At 43.8% G+C, this 18,604-nt stretch overlaps 1 protein-coding gene across 1 annotated transcript; it reads left to right on the forward strand.

Annotated features, from left to right (window-relative positions):
• Positions 1 to 14,443: 14,443 nt before the first annotated feature.
• CHAMP1 (chromosome alignment maintaining phosphoprotein 1) lies at positions 14,444 to 16,876 on the forward strand (the record flags this gene model as incomplete). Its single annotated transcript, XM_080688935.1, has 1 exon — positions 14,444 to 16,876. The coding sequence occupies one exon, from the start codon at positions 14,444 to 14,446 to the stop codon at positions 16,874 to 16,876; it is 2,433 nt and encodes an 810-aa protein (XP_080545061.1).
• Between the last annotated feature and the right edge of the window lie 1,728 nt (positions 16,877 to 18,604).

Below are 18,604 nucleotides of genomic sequence, written 5' to 3' on the forward strand. Positions count from 1 at the left end.
GACCAGGCAAGATTTGTTGGCAGCAAATGAGGAGACCCTGGGATTGACTCCCCAGAGCCAGGGCAGGCTGTGGTTATTTGGGCAGGGAATGTGTATTCAGAGGGGAGCCACCCTCACTCTCTGGTAAGGGGCAGTCTTGACAGCAGGCTCCTACATATTTCCCACATCGTGGAAATGAGGCTTTCCTGGGCAGAGATTTTGGTGGTGTAAAGAAGTACAGTTTGCCTATCACTGGCACAAGTTCCTTAAGGCAGCTTTTGGGATGTGTGGGGGGGTGGGTACTGGGGATGGAATCCAGGGGCCTTCTACCTCTGGGCTACACTCCCAGACCTATTTTTTATATTTTATTTGGAAACAGGGTCTCTTTAACCAGCTAAGGCTGGCTTCAAACCTGCGCGATCCTCCTGTCTCAGCCTCCCAAGCGCGGGGATTACAAGCGTGCGCCACCATGCCTGGCTTCTGGGATGTTATTTTTGAAAACAACTTTATTTGGGGGCTTTGGGCACCCGAGAGGGAGATAATCTGCAGCCTCCTTTTCTAGGGTGCTCCTCTGCTAATAGAAGGAGAGGTTTGTTGGCCCTTGGAGGAATGACCTGCTCTCTGTCCTGCAGGACCAGCTGGCTTGCAGCTCTACCAGCTAGGAGCCTGCCCCTGAGCTGGCAGAGTAGCAGAAGACCCTCTGAACGGGGCTGCAGCAGGAGCAACAGTGAGGGAGAAGAACCACCAGGAGTTGGTCCTGAGAAGAGAGAAGAGGTGGAGTGAGGCCCTGAGCCCTTGTGCCCCCTCGCTCGAATGGGCATTGCAGGGGGAGTGGCTTCCTTGGAACATCACCTGCAAGGTGAATCTATTCTCTGTAGAGAATCAGGTGCTAGACACATGGACTTGGCAACTGAGGAAAGAAGCAATCTTCCTTTAATTTGAAGAGAATTTTTAATAAATTTTATCCTTTCTAGTAGTTATCATTTAGCTAAAACAGAAAGTGATACCTATCAGAAAGCACAGAATCAAGAACAAGACCAGAAAAGATGAGGTTTGTGCTAAAGATAACACGCACTTTGGTTTTCTGTATTCACAAATAAATGCTCCGTCAGACTCTTGTCTCCCTTGCTCCCTTTGGCCTTCTCTGGGCCTGGGCCAGTGTGCTTAAGCTGTGTGTTCAGGCCCTCCATGGATAACTTCAGTCTGTGTAAACACAGCTTTAGTGGTGGCCCCAGTGGCAGTTTGGCCCCTGCCTGGATGGAGATGGTTCTACATCTTTCCAGGGATTTGCTAATGGCTTATGAGCATTTGGTGATGTCTCTGGGGACACACCTGAGTTACAGCATCTAGTGCCTGGTGTTGAGTCTCAGGAGTTTCACATATCACTCAGAAACTGCATTGTACAGTTCTATGTTCTACTGCACTTACAGTAGTAACCTTTTGGTAAGATTTGTTTTGTTGTGGTACAAAAAATTGAACCCAGAGGTATTCTACCTCTGAGCTACACAACCAGCCCTATTTTATTTTTTAGTTTGAAAATAGGGTCTCGCTAAATTGCTGAGGCTGGCCTTGAACCTGCAATCCTCCTGTCTCAGTCTCCCAAGTATTGGGATTACAGGTGTGTGCCACCATGCCCAGCTTGAACCTTTTATTAAATAAAAAATTTTGTTGCTATGGGTTTTATGTCCTAAAGTTATATTTTTCCTACATAGAACTTTCTATAATAAAATATATTTTTTAAAAATATTAACTTCATTTATCCAAATATTTGGCTGATTGTATCTATTTTATTACTGATTATGAAATTGTATATTTTTCAAAAACCTCAGAATTCATCATTTATCATTAAAAAATCCTGTGGAGGAGGAAGGAAGGAAGGAAGGAGAGAAATGAAAGAAAAAAAGAGGAAGCAAATCTGGGACTTTTGGACATGAGTTAGTTTTGGGCAGAGCCATGCCCCACCTCTTAATTCCTGGGCTCAAGAATTTGCAGAGGGACCCTGGCTGAAAAGGGCTATATAGTAAACTTTTTTTTTTTTTTTTTAACTTTGTAGGCTGAATTATCTCTGAACAACCACTAGGCTTGCTGTGTAAGGAGAGCATTTGTTCTGTGATCCATTCATTGTCCCAAGGTGTAGTTCAACAGACACGTTTATGTAGGGTGTGTGTGTGTGTGTGTGTGTGTGTGTGTGTGTGTGTGTGTGTGTGTTTTGCTGGGGATTGAATCCAGGGGCATCCTACTTCTGAAGTACACCCCCAGTCCTATTTAATTTTTTATTTTGAAACATGGTTCACTAAATTGCTGAGGCAGGTCTTGAACCTGTAATCCTTCTGTCTTGGTCTCCCAAGTACTGGGATTACAGTCACGTGCTACCACACCCAGTTTAAAAAATGAAAATAAAAATCACCAGGCGTGGTGGTGCACGCTTGTGATCTTCGCGCTTGGGAGGCGGAGACAGGAGGATCACTCAGGTTTGAAGCCAGCCTCACTGGCTTAAGAAAGCCTGCCCCCCCCCCAAAAAAAAAAAAATATATATATATATATTAGGTCTGGGAGTGTAGCCCAGAGGTAGAAGGGTTTCCAGGAACCTCAGTACCACCAAAATAAGGAAAAAAAATTTTTTTCAGGTACTGGGGATCGAAACCAGGGGCATTCTACCTCCCAACTATACCTCCAGCCCTACTTTTTTATTCTTTATTTTGAAACAGGGTCTCACTGAGTTGCAAAGGGCCTCACTAAGTAGCTGAGACTGTCTGTGAACCTGGATCCTCCTGTCTCAGCCTACCAAGTGCTGGGATTACAAAGTGTGTTCCACCACGTCCAGCTAAAAAAGGAAAAGAAAAAAGAATTTGATAAAGGATTATGCACCATGACCAAGTTATACTCATTTCTGGAATGATTCATATAAAATTGAGCTTATTAGTAGAATGAAGGAAATAAAATATTTGATTATCTCAATGCAGAAAAATCATTTTAACAGAATTCAACACCCTTTCATGATGAACACACTCAACAAACTACAAAACTTCAATAAAACCACAAAATGAAAACCCCATGGCAACGTCACACTCAGTTGTGAAAGAGTGAGAGCTCTCATCTGGGCAAGGGGCGATGCAGGAATTCTCACCACTTTAGCAAGATTTTAGCCTCAGCAACTAAGCTAAAAAAGATATACAAGAGGCTCAAACTGGAAAGTTATCTTTGTTTATAGATTGATTGATTGGTTTACTTGTGGTACTGGGGTTAAACCCAGGGGAATTCTGCCTCCGAGCTACACCCCCAGCCCTATTTTATCTTTTATTTTGAAATAAGACCTCACTAAGTTGCTGAGGCTGGCTTCAAACCTGCAGTCCTCCTGTCTCAGCTTTCCAAGTACTAGGATGACAGATATGTACCACCACACCTGGCTTACACAATTCATTTTGGGTGGGGGTCTCATGTTGCCAAAATCTGGCCTCAAACTCATGATCCTCAGCCTCTTCAATCTGCAGGTGTGCGCGTGCGCATACACGAAGACAAATAAATGGAAGCGTATCCCATACTCATGAGCTGTTTGAAAGACGTTTTGTTTTTTGTACTGGGGATTGAATCCAGGTGTACTTTACCACTGAGCTACATCTCCAATCCTTTATTTTTCCATTTGTGTGGTTCTGGGAATTAAACTCAGGTTCTACCACAGAGGTACATCCCCCACCCCTTTTTACTTTGAAATAGAGTCTTACTAAGTTGCCCAAGTTGGCCTTGAATTTCCAGTCCTTCAGCCTCTTGCCCCCTCAGTAGTTAGGATTGTAGGCATGTGCCACCATGCCCAGCTGCTTTTTTTTTTTTTTTTTCTTTGCGATACTGGGGATAGAACCCAGGGGCATTGTACCTATAAGCTATACCTCCAGCCCTACTTTTTTAGTATTTACTTATTTATGCCGTACTGGGACAGCCTTTTTTTTTTTTTTTTTTTTTTGCAGTACCAAGGTTGGGACCCAGATGCACTATACCTTCCAGCTACACCCCCAGCCCTAGATTTTCGTCTTTTTATTTTTTGTTTTATTTATTTTTGAAGATTTTTATTCTTATTTAATTTTGAAGATATTTTGCGGTACTAAAGTAGCATATTACCTCTGAGCTATATCCTCAACCTGATTTTATTTTGAAACAGTTTCACTAAGCTGTGAAGGGCCTCACTAAGTAGCTGAGACTGCCTGCAAACCACAATCCTCTGGCCTCTGCCTTCCAAATGCCGGGATTACAAGCATGCACCACCAAAATGGCACACCCAGCCATTTTAATGTGGCAGTGTTACCCAAAACAATCAGCAAATTCAACGCAATGTTATCAGTGACCTTTTTTGAGAAATAGAAATTTTTATCCTAAAAATCAAATGGCATCTCAAGGGAACCCAAATAGCCAAAACAATCTAAAAGAACAGAGCGTGAGGATGTGTTCTGATTACAAACTTACACAATAGTAATAACCTATATGATACTGGCATATAGCCAGACATAGACAGTGAAATGGAACAGAGCCCGCAGTTGAAGGCTTGCATATATGATCAAACACATTTTCACAAGGGCGCACAGTTTATTCAATGGGGGAAAGGATGGTATTTTCAACAAATAGTGCTGGGAAAACTGGATGTCCAGCTGCAAAAGAATGAAAGTGGGCCCTTACCTAACCGATACGCAAACGTTGATTCAAGGTGGATCAGAGACTTAAATGTAATACCTAAAGATAATAGAAGAAAACACAGTGTAAATGCTTTAGGACATCAGATTTGGCAATGCACTTTTGGACAGGACACCAAAGGCACACACAAGTAAAGAAAAAGCAGACAAATAGCACTTTACAAACACTTAAAATCTTGTTACTCAGCCGCTGGTCGTGTTGGCACAGGCTCATAATCTCAATACTTGGGATGCTAAGACAGGAGGGTCACAGGTTCAAAGCCAGCCTCAGCAATTTAGGCCCTATGCAACCTAGAACTTAGTGAAATCCTGTTTCGAAATAAAGAATAAAAAATAGGGCTAGGAGTATAGCTCGGAGATAGAATACCGTGGGTTCAATCCCCAGTATCCTCCCCTGAAAAAAACTGTTCAAGAGACACTTACAGCCTAATGTGGTGGCACACTGCCTATACTTGGGAGGGAGAGGAAGGAGGATCACAGGCTGGATAACAGCCTAGGCAACTTAGCGAGGCCCGCCACAATTTAGACCTTATTTCAAAATAAAATAGACTGGTGGTGCAGCTCACAGGTAGGACGCTTCTGGGTTCCATCCTCTGTACGATAGATATAAGTAAACAAGAGCCGGGCGTGGTGGCGCACGCTTGTAATCCCAGCATTCGGGAGGCTGAGACCAGAGGATCACGGTTCGAGGTCAGCCTCAGCTACTCAGTGAGGCCCTCTGCAACTCCGTGAGACCCGGTTTCAAAATAATAAAATAGGGCAGGGCTGTAGCTTGGAGGTAGACTGCCCCTGGGTTCCATCCCCAGACCTGCAAAAATAAATAAGTAAACAAACAAACCCATTCACCCAACAACTGAAGGTATGGAAGTGCAGGGAACCCGGAGCCGCCCACCCCACGGAACCTTAGGCGCCGGCGCAGCGCGCGGGGGCGGAGGCGGCGGGCGCGCGGAACTTCCGGGGCGCGCGGACACTTCCGGGCGGCCCTGCGTCCCGCCGCCATTCGGGAGCCCGCGCCGCAGGCCTCTCCGGAGCCCGCGCGCACGGTGAGCGGCGGCGGCTCCTGTGCCCCGGGCGCCGCGCGGGTGCCTGACGGGGCGAGCCGAGGGGCTTCGAGCCCGAAGACTTCGGCCCGCGGGTGCAGGGAGGTCGGGGCTGGCCGGCCTGGTGAGCCCCCAAACTCGAACTCAGGGGCCCCCGCGGCCCAGCGGCCCGCCGGTGTGTAAGGGGCTGTGCTTGCGGGGAGCGCGCAGTCTGAGGGCAGCGGTGGACCTGACGCTGTGCGCGTGTCAGAGCCGCAGAGCTGCCAGTGACCGCTCTCCAGTGCCCACGCGACTGATGCACGGGGTCAGTAATGGGGGAAATGGAGGGCTGCAGAGGAGGTACAAGGGAATTCTTTGTACTTTATGTTCAATTTTTTAGCATAAAACTACCCCCCAAAATAAAATAAATTTTAAGGTTTTAAAAATTAGCCTGTGTGATGAACAGTGCTACATTATTTATAGAGAAATCGGTCCCAATTAGCTTTACATATGCTCTACATGTTGAATGATAACGTAAAAAGGTATGCATCAAACAGTATTTTCAAAGTCAATCGATGTTAGACTTGAAGAAGTTGGATGAGAGGAGTGTGAGAGTATGTGGTATAGACTACATTGAAGAATATTGAGTGATTGGCTGGCAGAGCACCAATCTTTAGAACTTACATGGTGTTGGGTTGTTGTTGTTTAAGAGACAGATCTGTAGTGGAAAAAGTAGAATGAGAAAATTTGCCATTGATCTGGCTTTTTTTTTTTTTTTTTTCCCAGAAGCATTCCACCTCTGAGCTATACCCCAGCCCTTTTTATTTTTTATTTTGAAGTAGGGTCTCACTAAGTTGCTGAAGCTGACCTGGAAACTGTGATCCTCCTGTCCTAGTGTCCCAAGTAATGAGATCACAGGTGTTCATCACCACACCCAGCTCTGATCTGGACAATTTTAGCTAATTTGTGTAGTTAGTGTTAGGAACTTTGAAATTTTGGGGAAAAGGGTTTATTTATTTATATTTTGGGGTAGAATTTTAATGCTGGAAGGAACATGAGGTGGCTAGCCTCTGTCTTGAAGCTGGATCCTGGATACAATTCTGTAATGTACCTGTGGCCAAGTGGAAAGACAACACTGTTACCACGGAGACCCACAATTAGGGATCCCTGATGTTCTGTTGCTTCCTCTGACCTAATTGTTGTGATCTTTGACAAGTTACTTTCTCCCTCCACATACCTTTTTTCTGTTGTAAATGAAGAAGTTGGACTCAACCCTTTGCTCCTCTGCCATTACTGGCTTCTAGTTTTGGTCTTGCCGACAAGCACCTTGTTCTGGTTAAGAGGTAGTTTATAAAGCTGTTGAGCTGGAAGCTGTTTTGCCGGCTTCTGTTTTTTCCTTCTAGAACAGGTTCTATATTTCCACATTTTCCCCCTTGCGAGGTTGAATGACTTGTTTCTCAGTACTGCCTGCCATCCTTCCTGCCTAGAGCCGAAGCTAGAGTATCTAGAATGTGGGATACTCTGCCCAGTACAGAATATTGGACACAGTTCTCTAGAATCCTAAATTTATGTAATTGATAGGTGGATTCTAATGTCTGATAAGGTTCGTCATCATGGTATGCTAGAAAGAATCTCAGAAGAGGGCAGAACTTTATTCTGTCCTTGGTTGGATGCTGGTCATTTGCCTGATACTGGGCAAGCCAATTAATGTCATGTTTGAGTTTCCTCAGGTATAAGTTGGAATTTTTAAGTAGATGATCAATGAGATGGATGCTAAGATTGCTTCTAGTTTTAAAGTCTTTAAGTCTAAGATTGGATCCCCAGCCTTCATGAGACAATTTTAGGAGTTATTTTGAGTACATACCTTGTACCAGTATGTACAAGGGTTGCAGAGGTGAGTAAACGGGTAGTTCCTACTCTATGGCCTTGTGCGAGTCAGGCTGGAATGCCAGAGGGTGACCACTACACAGGAATGGTGAGAAGGGAGTGGGAAATTGGCCTGCTTAAAAAGATGACTTGTCTGAAGAATGGAAGGATTTGCCTGATGACTGGATTGCAAGGAGAAGAAATGTCTGTGGAAAGGCCCAGAACCTTGAATCGAGAATTGCTTGTGATCAGTGCTTTGAGAACGCAGTCTGAAAGCCAGACTGAAGAACTTTCTGTTGCCTGTTCAGATTTTACACTACAGGTGTCTGGAAGGCAGAGGGATTGTGAGCAGGACTTGTAGGTTTGGGAGACAACTTTGGTAGCAGTATGATGAATGATTGGGAGGGAAGGCGGTCAGGTGTTAGAATTCAAGAGCGCCAAGGTTTAGGAATACAGAAAGGAGTAGATAAAGTGTATTGGTAGCAGTTGTCTGTGCATATGTTCATCCCATTCTGTTCTTGTTATCAAATTCGCTTTATGGTGTTTTCTCTGAAATGCATGCAGGGAGCCTTTTCTAGGGCACATTGATGCTCTGAGTCAGAACACCACCATCCAGCCTCTTGCCACTGGAGACATTCAGAGGTGGCATACAGGCTCCTTGGTCCTGATGATTATATTGTTCCTTCTACCACTGTCAGTAGCACCAGCAGTCCTAGTGCTTGTGAGAGCAGTGAAATTGTGGGTCACTATCCCTGAGACTGTGTAAGCTGAAGTGAGATAGTGAGTTTGATAAGGGTCTGTTTATATGCATGAGCATAATTCCATAGTGGATTCTAAAGTAAATTAGACAAGGACAGTGTCATGAATGGGGTCTGTTGCTGGCTTTGGTGCCATGTTAGTGAAGTGGTGTCCAGGCTTATTAGAACTTTTACTGTTGGAGGGGTCCCCATGGTGAGAGAGACACAAGACAATCACACAGGTACAGTTTTGATTACATTTCTTTTATTCTTTTTAGGTTCAGCTTAATGTAGGTTAGTCAAAAAACCATGTAAACTGACTGCTCTGTGTGGACCACTTTCAAGCGTCTCCTAAAACATCTGGTGAGTGTGGCATCAAAGAGCACCTGACGCTTTTTTCTTCCCTCACTAAGCATTTATCTAGGACAAAAGATTGCTTCACTAGCATTTCTTTTTATATGCCATTTGTTTGCTTTTGTTACTTCTGACTTTTGACAAGTTCTTAGAGTTTAAAAGGTAAAATCCGATATATGCATCTGTGTAGCAGTATGTGAGGATGTGCTGTATATACATGTCTATGGTAGAATTTGAAATAAAAAGCGAATTCTCTAGCATTTTTGAAGAACTTTTTTTTTTTTTTTTTTTTTTTTTTGGTGGTACTGGGGATGGAACCCAGGGGCTTTCTACCTCCGGGATATACTCCCAGACCTATTTTATACTTTATTTGGAAACAGGGTCTCACTAAGTTGCTTAGAGCCAAAAAAGCGAATTCTCTAGCATTTTTGAAGAACTTTTTAAAAGTACATTGATGAGTCTTGGTGGTGGGACTTTGTGATTGGCCAGAAGAGTTGGAGGTAGAGAGAGGAAGGAAGGGGCCCAGGTGAGCCCTTATGTCTGTGGTGTGATGCTCTTATGATAAGGAATAGGATGCTGCTTTACTACGAGCAGCCTTTGACTCTTCACTTTTGCCACTTACAGCCAGATGGGATCACTGAGACACATCTTCCATTTTCCTCTGAAGTCTTCCAGTTTTATTGAACATTGGGCTCTAGGTGGTTAACCAGTTATTTCCACATGCTTTCTTCATCATATTTGTAAAATAAAGATTATTTTTAGAGCTTTTTATTTTATTTTTTGGCCCAGAAATAGCTAGTCATGGTTACACACCCGTAATCCCAGTACTTAGGAGACTGAAATAGGAGGATTGCAAGTTTGAGGCCAGCCTCAGCAACTTAGCAAAACCCTGATTCAAACTAAAAAGGACAGCCAGGAATAGTGGTGCATTCCTGTAATCCAATTACTTGGGAGGCTGTGACGGGAGGATCATAGATTTGAGGCCAGCCTCAACAATTTAGCAAGGCTCTTAGCAACTTAGTGAAACCCTGTTTCCAAATAAAAGATAAAATAGGGCTGGAGTGTAACTCAGTGGTAGAATGTCCCTAGGTTTACTTCCTAGCAACACACACACACACACACACACACACACACACACACACACGCCTGGGGTATAGCTCTACCCCTGTGTTCAGTCCCCATTCCAAAATCTTTAATATGTCCTACAAAGCATTTGTTTTCTGAACTGTGTATCTCCTTTTTAGCTTTAGATGCCTTCCTCCCCCCAAAAGCAAATGAGATACCACTGATTCAAGTTACAGAAAACAACACTGCCGGTAATAATATCTCTAAAGCAGAACTTATCAGAATTAGAAATGCTGTTAAATTTTTCTCATCAAGCCAGGTGTGGTGATGCACACTTGTAATCCCACATTTGGGAGGCTGAGATAGGAGGATCCAGGTTTGCGGTTGGCCTTAGCTACTTGGTGAGGTTCTCCACGACTTAGTGAGACCCTGTTTCCAAATAAAGAATAAAAAATAGGGCTGGGGGTGTTGCTCGAAGGTAGAATGCCCCTGGGCCCCACCCCCAGTACTGCAGTATTGTCAGCCGTGTTCCCGAGGTTCTCTGAGGAGTAGCTGATGCACTGTCGCCATCATCCTTAGCACGGAGCACGTTGCATGGTCTCAGCAGTGGCTGGCAATTTTGGTAGATTATTGAGCATCATTTGGTGAAAAAGGATATATGCATCTTTTGTTTTTAGAGACAGGTCTTGTTGTGTTGCCCAGGCTGACTTTTAACTCCTGAGCTCAAGTGATCCTCCTGCTAGCCTCCAAGTAGCTGAGACCACAAGTATGCACCACTGTGTCTTGCTGTTCATGAGAATAATATTTTGCCATCTACTTGGTGGATGAGCACACCGAGTCTGTTAGTTACAGCGTCTGTTTTATCATCTATTGGCACTTAGGCTAGAAAAAGCATACCAGAACAAAAGTAAAATAGAAGTGATGGGAGATGGAGAAGGAAATGGTGAGGAACAGAGGAATCTGGATAACTGATTTAGGGTAAAAAATTAGGCTGGATTCTTAACCTCTATTCTGGATAGGTTAAAGACACAAATATATCAGGGATAGGGCACATGCTGGTGGCATGCATAAAACTCTGGGTTCCATTTCCAGTACCAAAAAACAAAAGCATAGAAATAGAATGAAATGATCAATATTAGGAGAAACATTAAATGGCTAAAAAAAAGTAAGAGTCATAAAGTTCAGAGTCATAAGGAAAACAGTCTTAGGCTTTAATCTTTATGTAAACCAATTGTGTGGTTTAAAAAAAAAACTATATGAAGTTTAGAGACAAACAGCAAATAGGAAAATATTTTCAATAAAAGGGCTAATAATCTTATATAAACAGTTTATAAATGACTTAGAAACATGGACCAAAAAAATGAACCAGTACATGCCGGGCGTGGTGGGCACACTTGTAATCCCAGCATTCAGGAGGCTGAGACCGGAGGATCGTGGTTCGTGGACAGCCTCAGCTACTTAGTAAGGCCCTCTGCAACTCAGTGAGACCCGGTTTCAAAATAAAGAATAAAAAATAGGGCAGGGGGTGTAGCTCAGAAGTCGAATGCCCCTGGGTTTCATCCCCAGACCTGCAAAAAAAAAAAAAAAAAACCAGTACTTCATAAGAGAAGAAACGAAGGGATAATAAGGGAAATTTTTTTCTTTTTTTGAGATCCTGGAGATTAAACCCAGAGCCACTCTACCTTTACACTACACCCCCAGCCCATCTTATTTGTTATTTTGAGTCAGGGTCTTGCTAAATTGCCAGGGCTGCCCTTGAACTTTTGGTCCTCCTGCCTCAGTTTCCTCAGCTGGGATTGCAGTGTGTCTCCAGCTTGTTTGGTCTTTCTCATGGAAGAGAAGCACGTTACACATTATTAGTAAGACATCACTATTCACCTAGCTATACAAGGGTTTGGAGTTTAATTGTAGTCAGTTTTGATTAAGGAGTTGTCTCTCATACATGCACTGTTGTTGTATAGTACTCCTATAGCTTTTTGGGAGTTTGGTAAAATGTAATAATTTCACATGCCTTTGAACCAGGTAGTCCACTTGTAGAAATTTTCCGTACAGAAATACCCTCACATACAAAGACAGGTACAAGGAATTCTGTGTTTATATGTAAAAATGTCCTAGATAATTCTTCAACGAAAGCAAGTTGCCAAATAATATGTTTAATGTGCTCTTATTTGTCAAAGTGTGTGCGTGGATTGCCATGTGCCTGGAACATCTCCTCGTCGACAACAAGTGTGGTGGCTGTCCTGTAGAGTGATGCTCTTGAGGTGTGTGTGTGTGTGTGTGTGTGTGTGTGTGTGTGTGTGTGAGAGAGAGAGAGAGAGAGAGAGAGAGAGAGAGAGAGAGAGAGAGAGAGCGCGAGCGAGCACGCGCATGTGCGCGCGCGAGCCTGGGAATGGAACCCAGGGTCAGTCTAATTCTGAGCTATACCTCCAGCCCTATTTTATTTTTTTATTTTGAAACGGTCTCACTAAATTGTAGAGGGTCTAAATGTCTGAGGCTGGCTATGAATCTGCGATCCTTTTGTCTCTGCCTCACAAGTACTGAGATTATAAGCATGTACCACCACACCTGGCTATGCACTCCGTTTTGAACTCTCAGCTTCTATTACTTTGACCACTTATTAAGACTGGCTTAAAATTTTAAAGTCATCTTTTATGGCTGCTATGTTCTAGCTTTAAGGATGCCTGCTCTCTGAATAACCCTTGCTTTGCACACTCCACCCTTTATTCAAGAACTCTGTAAGGTGTCCAGCTCAGAGAAGGCCTTCTGCTAGTCTCTCTGTATTGATCCCTACACAGTTGGCTCTTAGCTAATATACATTCATACCACAGAGCATCCCAGCAGACCTACGTGCCTGAATTGGCACAGGTTACAAAAATATTTATTTGTTAAGTAGTGAATTAAATGCCTATTTGAGTAGATAAGACAAAACATTACAAGTTATTTTGACTTTAAGTCAGGCTGGTTATAAGATTTAAAAAGTCTGTTTCAGTGAAGCATGGTGGTGCCCACCAGTAGTCCCAATACTTGGGAGGCCGAGACAGGAGGATTGCAGTTTCCAAGCTAATGTGCAGTAGTGAGACCCTGTTTCAAAATAAAAAGTGGCTGGGCCTGGTGGTGCACACTTGTAATTCCAGCATTCAGGAGGCTGAGAAAGGAGGATCACGGTTCACAGCCAGCCTCAGCTACTTAGACCCTTTGCAACTCAGTGAGACTGTTTCAAAATAAAGAATAAAAAAATAGGGCTGGGGGTGTAGAGCGAAAGTAGAATGTCCCTGGGTTCCATCCCCAGTGCCGCAATAAAATAAAATAAAAAATAAATAAAAAGATCTGGGGATGTAGTTCAGAGGTAGAATGTTCTCCCTGAGTTCAATCCCAGTACCACACAGTAAAAAAAAAAAATGCAATGCTTTCTGGCTAGAAAGGATATTAACTTTCTTGCCCCACCTTATGTAGCTTGGGTTTGGGAGTCAAAGTGAAGCATAGTAGGTAACCCTGTGGTTAGGCTTGGGTTACTGATAGTCCTAAAACCTGGACCAAAGAAGTTGTCGGTTTTTTTCTCAGAACCTGGTTTCTTCATCTGCAAATGAAGATAACTTGAGAGATATTTCTAATGAGATGATATATGTGAAACTCCTAAGACTCATTTAAAAATTAGTTCCATATCTCCCTTCTTGAAATCTTTTATTAATATTTTTAAATTTTATTTTGTATGTGGTACTGGGGATTGAATCTAGGGACATTCTACTTCTGTTTTATTTTAACCAGGTATGGTGACACATACTTGTAATCCCAGTACCTGGGAGGCTGAGAGAGGAGGATCACAGGTTCAAGGCCAGCCTCAGCTACTTAGGTGAAGCCCTCTGCAACTTAGACCCTGTTTCAAAATAAAAATAAAAATATGGCTGGGGGTGTAGCTTGGAGGTAGAATGCTCCTGGGTCCAATCCCCAGTACCACAAAAAAAAAATATGTATGTATATTTATTCTTCTAGTCTATTTTATTCTTTATTCTGAAACAGAGTCTCACTAAGTTGCAGAGGGCCTCACTAAGTTGCTGAGGCTGGCTGCAATCCTGCAATCATTCTGTTTCAGCTTCCCCCCAAATTCTGGGATTACAAGTGTGAGCCACCATGCCCAGCTTCTTGAAATCTTTTAGAGATTATATGCCATTCTAGTCTTAAAATGATGTAGTTACATAGTGCCGGGTATGGTGGCGCACGCTTGTAATCCCTGCACTTCGGAGGCTGAGACAGAAGGATCGCGCAGGTTCTAAGCCAGCCTCGCTGGCTTAAGAGACCTTGTTTCAAAATAAAAATAAGCCGGGCATGGTAGCGCACGCTTGTAATCCCTGCGCTTGGGGGCTGAGACAGGAGGATCGCACAGGTTCGAAGCCAGCCTTAGCTACATAGTGAGGCTTTCAGCAACTTAGTGAGACCCTGTGTGCAAATAAAATATAAAAAAGGTCTGGGAGTATAGCCCGGAGGTAGAAAGCCTCTGAGTTCCACCCCTAGTACCACCAATAAATAAATAAAAATAAAGAAATAGGTGTCTGGGAGTGTAGCCTGGAGGTAGAAGGGTTTCCAGGAATCCCAGTACCACCAAAAAAAAAAAAAAAACTATGCAGTTATATAGTGGACTAGGACAGTATTTTATTCAAAATTATGTCCCATGAAAATAATTTGTTTCTACTTTGTTACAGTGTTTAAAGTTTTTAAAGAACACAGTTGTGTGTGTGACAGAAAGAAAATGGAAGTTTTTCAGGAACTTCGCAAGCCATCTGTACGTTTGGAGTGTGATCACTGCAATTTCAGAGGCACTGATTATGAAAATGTACAAATCCACATGGGCACCATCCATCCAGAGTTTTGCGATGAGATGGATGCTGGGGGTTTAGGTAAGATGATATTTTACCAGAAAAGTGCAAAGCTCTTTCACTGCCATAAATGCTTCTTCACCAGCAAAATGTACTCCAATGTGTACTATCACATCACATCCAAACACGCAGCCCCAGAGAAGTGGAATGATAAACCAAAAAGTCAGTTGAACAAGGAAACAGATACTGTGAGAGGCCCTTCTCTTCCTGAAAATCAGAAAATACCCTCTAATTCAGGAGAACTCCTGAAGCCAGGGCCTGCCCTCTCCATAGAAACACAAAAACTTGGTCCAGTTTTGTCTCCAGAGTCCCCCAAGCCATCTCCACTTGCTCCCCTGGAGCTTCAGAAACCTGGCCCCATTGTTTCTCCTAATGAACCACAGTCACCTTCTCCTTCTGAGCCCTTGAAAGCTGCTCCTGTTTCTTCCCCTGAGCTTCTAAAACCAGCCCCTCTTGTTTCCGACTCACAGAAGCCTGTCTCTGCCCCTTCTCCAGAGCCACAGAAACCTGCCCCTGTGTCTCCTGAATCAGCAAAGGCTGTTCTTGCTAACCCCAAACCCCAGAAGCTCTCTCATTTCACAGACACAGGGGTACCACCTTCAGCCCCATCTCCAGAGTCACCAGTTTTGGCCACCTCCCCTGAGCCTTGGGGCCCATCCCCAACTGGGTCTCCAGAATCTCGGAAGTCAACCCGGACTGCCTCCCCTGAGCCGAGGAAGCCATCCCCCTCGGAGTCTCCTGAGCCATGGAAACCTTTTCCTGCTGCCTCCCCAGAGCCCCGGAGACCAGCCCCAGCGGTGTCTCCAGGATCCTGGAAGCCAGGACCACCTGGCTCCCCAAGGTCTTGGAAATCTAGTCCTTCAGCCTCAGGACCATGGAAACCAACAAAACCTGCTCCCTCTGTGTCGCCTGGACCTTGGAAGCCGATTCCTTCTGTATCACCTGGACCTTGGACGCCATCTCCGTCTGCATCCTGGAAGTCATCTTCAGTCTCACCTGGTTCCTGGAAAACTCCCCCAACATCTCCAGAGTCCTGGAAGTCTGGCCCACCTGAGCTTCGAAAGACAGCCCCTACTTTGTCTCCTGAGCATTGGAAAGCAGTTCCCCCAGCGTGTCCTGAGCTTCGCAGACCAGGCCCACCGCTCTCCCCAGAAACCCGTGGCCCAGCAGTCTCTTCAGAGCTCAGGAAGCCCTCAGGGGCACCAGACCTTTGGAAAATTTCTCCTGACCAACGGAAAACTTCCCTTGCTTCGCTTGATTTTTCTGAGTCCCAGAAAAGTTCCCGTGGTAGTTCTGATCTCTGGAAGTCATCCTTTATCATGGAACCTCAAAAACCCCCTGTCTTCCCTGACACCCGGAAACCAGGTCCTTCTGGGCCATCTGAGTCCCCCAAAGCAGCCTCGGATATCTGGAAGCCTGTCCTCTCTGTTGATGCTGAGCCTAGAAAGTCCACACTATTTCCAGAGCCCACCAGAACTGCGCCTCCTGCTTCTCCTGAGCCACGGAAACGTGCGCTTTTCCCAGAGCCCCGGAAGAATGCCCTTTTCCCTGAGCTGCCCAAATCTGCTGTGTTCTCAGAGGCTCAGAAGGCAGCAGAGCTTGATGATGAGCTCCAGATAGATGCCATAGAAGACCAGAAGTGTGATCTTGTGGTTCAAGAAGAGCTTCTGGCCACACCTAAGAAACTCTTAGAAGATGCTTTGTTTCCTTCTTCTAAGAAGCTCAAGAAGGACAGCCAAGAGAGCTCAGATGCTGAGCTGAGCAGCAGTGAGTACCTGAGAACAGACTTGGATGCCATAGACATCAAAGGCCAGGAGTCCAGCAGTGACCAAGAGCAGGTAGACGTGGAATCTATTGATTTTGGCAAAGAGAACAAAATGGACACAGCAAGTTCAGAGCAGTCCAGAAATGTGCTGCAATTCACTGAAGAAAAAGAAGCATTCATCTCAGAAGAGGAAATTGCAAAATACATGAAGCGTGGAAAAGGGAAATATTATTGCAAAATTTGTTGCTGTCGTGCAATGAAGAAAGGTGCAGTTTTGCACCATTTGGTTAATAAGCATAATGTCCATAGCCCATACAAGTGCACAATCTGTGGAAAGGCATTTCTTCTGGAATCTCTCCTTAAAAATCATGTCGCTGCCCATGGGCAAAGTTTACTTAGATGTCCACGCTGCAATTTTGAATCAAATTTCCCAAGAGGCTTTAAGAAGCACTTAACTCATTGCCAAAGTCGGCATAATGAAGAGGCAAATAAAAAGTTGATGGAAGCTCTTGAGTCGCCACTGGAGGAGCAGCAGATCTGATTTTTAAACACAGCATGAATACTAGCCCCGAAGTGTTGTTTGCCAACATCCTGGCTTGTTAAGTAGCTGGACTAGTCGGTAGATGTGATGTGTTTGGTGTTTAATTGTCTCACTGATGTTGCAAAGGATGAGCACTTAGTTATATTTTCATGGTTTCTGTTTTGTGGCTGTCTTGTAAATCAGTAATTTTCCACTCTGTATTTCAGATAGATAAAACTTCTCATTTTCTTTAAGTACATTTGAATAGTAATACAAAGATGTAGGTACCCATTAGTAAACAAGGGCAAATTCTAAACATCTAGTTAAAAACCTAATTTGAATGTATCTGTGTGAGCCGGGCATGGTGGTGCGCACCTATAATCTCAGTACTTGGGAGGCTGAGACAGGAGGATGGCAGGTTTGAGGTTAGCCTCAGCAATTTAGCAAGACCCATTTTCAAAAACAAAAACAAAAAAACAATTTAAAAAACCCCTTAAATTTGTGTGTGTGGGGGAAGCTGATTTCAGAGAGTAGAATTATTAGGTGGGAGCTCAGGGTGTCACTCAGTAGTAGAGCCCTTGCCTAGTGTTTGCAAAGCCCTGGGTTCCAACTCTAGCACTGTCCCCCTTCCCTCCAAAAAAGGAAAGTTTTAAGAATTGGGCATGAAAAGTAAATTTGACAAAAATTTTCTTAAGTGTGTTTCCAAATCATGAGCTATTTTCTCTTCAATCCTATAAAATTAGTTTATAAATCTTGAGTTGTTTTTAGATGTCTTACCTTATGTATCATAGAAAGTCAGAGTCACAGGGTTGCTTGCTGATTTTCTGATAACAGGGAAAATTGAGTTAGTTTTTAAAGTAAGTTTGCTGTTTTCTGTAGGAGGAATGTTGACTGGATTCTTCTTATCCTTAGTTACTTCCAGTGGATCTTCCTTCTGGTATCTTGCCCTTTACTACTCTGCCAGCTCACAGTAACAGACCTCCATCCATGCCACACCACCCTTTGCTTTTGCAGAGTTGGGAATGAAACTCAGCACACGAGATGAGTGCTCTACTGCTGAGCCACAGCTAATCTTTAATTGCCAAATGTGTTAAGAGTTTGTACCTGGTACTCCTGGGCCTTACATGTCCCCTGTTGGGGCTTAAGACTAGGGTAGTGGGTAGCAGCTAAAAGTCTTCCAGATTCATAGTAAGAAATTTTATAAATAAACATTTCTGTTTGAGAAAGATATCTGTTTTGTTTTTCATAGTCCTGTTACTATAAAACCTGATATCTGCTTATGGATTATTTTATCTTAAGATATTTTGTCAAATGTGTATCAACCAAATTAAAAAGGCTTTCATGTCAGCAGTGTCTTCATGTGTATTTTCTTTTGTGTATTTTCACTGTATAATATCCAAATTCCATTTTTTTCTATGTCCACTTGTTTTCAGCATTCTAGTTTTGGTATATCAAGCAGCTTGCTTGCTTGCTTTCCTCCCCCCCCACCAACCCCCCGGGGATTGAACCCCAACAGAGCTATACTCCCAGCCCTTTCTGTTTGTTTTTATTTTTGAAACATGGTCTCACAAAGTTTCTAAAGCTAGCCTTAAACCTGAGATCCCCCTGTCTCAGCCTCTCAGGTACCTGGATTGTAAGTATGAACCACTATGCCCAGTTTACCTTGTGCTGTCAAAAAGACATAGCTGGGTGTGGTGGCACATGCTTGTAATCCCCGCACTTAGGAGGCTGAGACAGGAGGATCGCACA

The sequence above is a fragment of the Muscardinus avellanarius genome (assembly GCF_963383645.1).
Source record: "Muscardinus avellanarius genome assembly, chromosome: 2".
NCBI lineage: Eukaryota > Metazoa > Chordata > Mammalia > Rodentia > Gliridae > Muscardinus > Muscardinus avellanarius.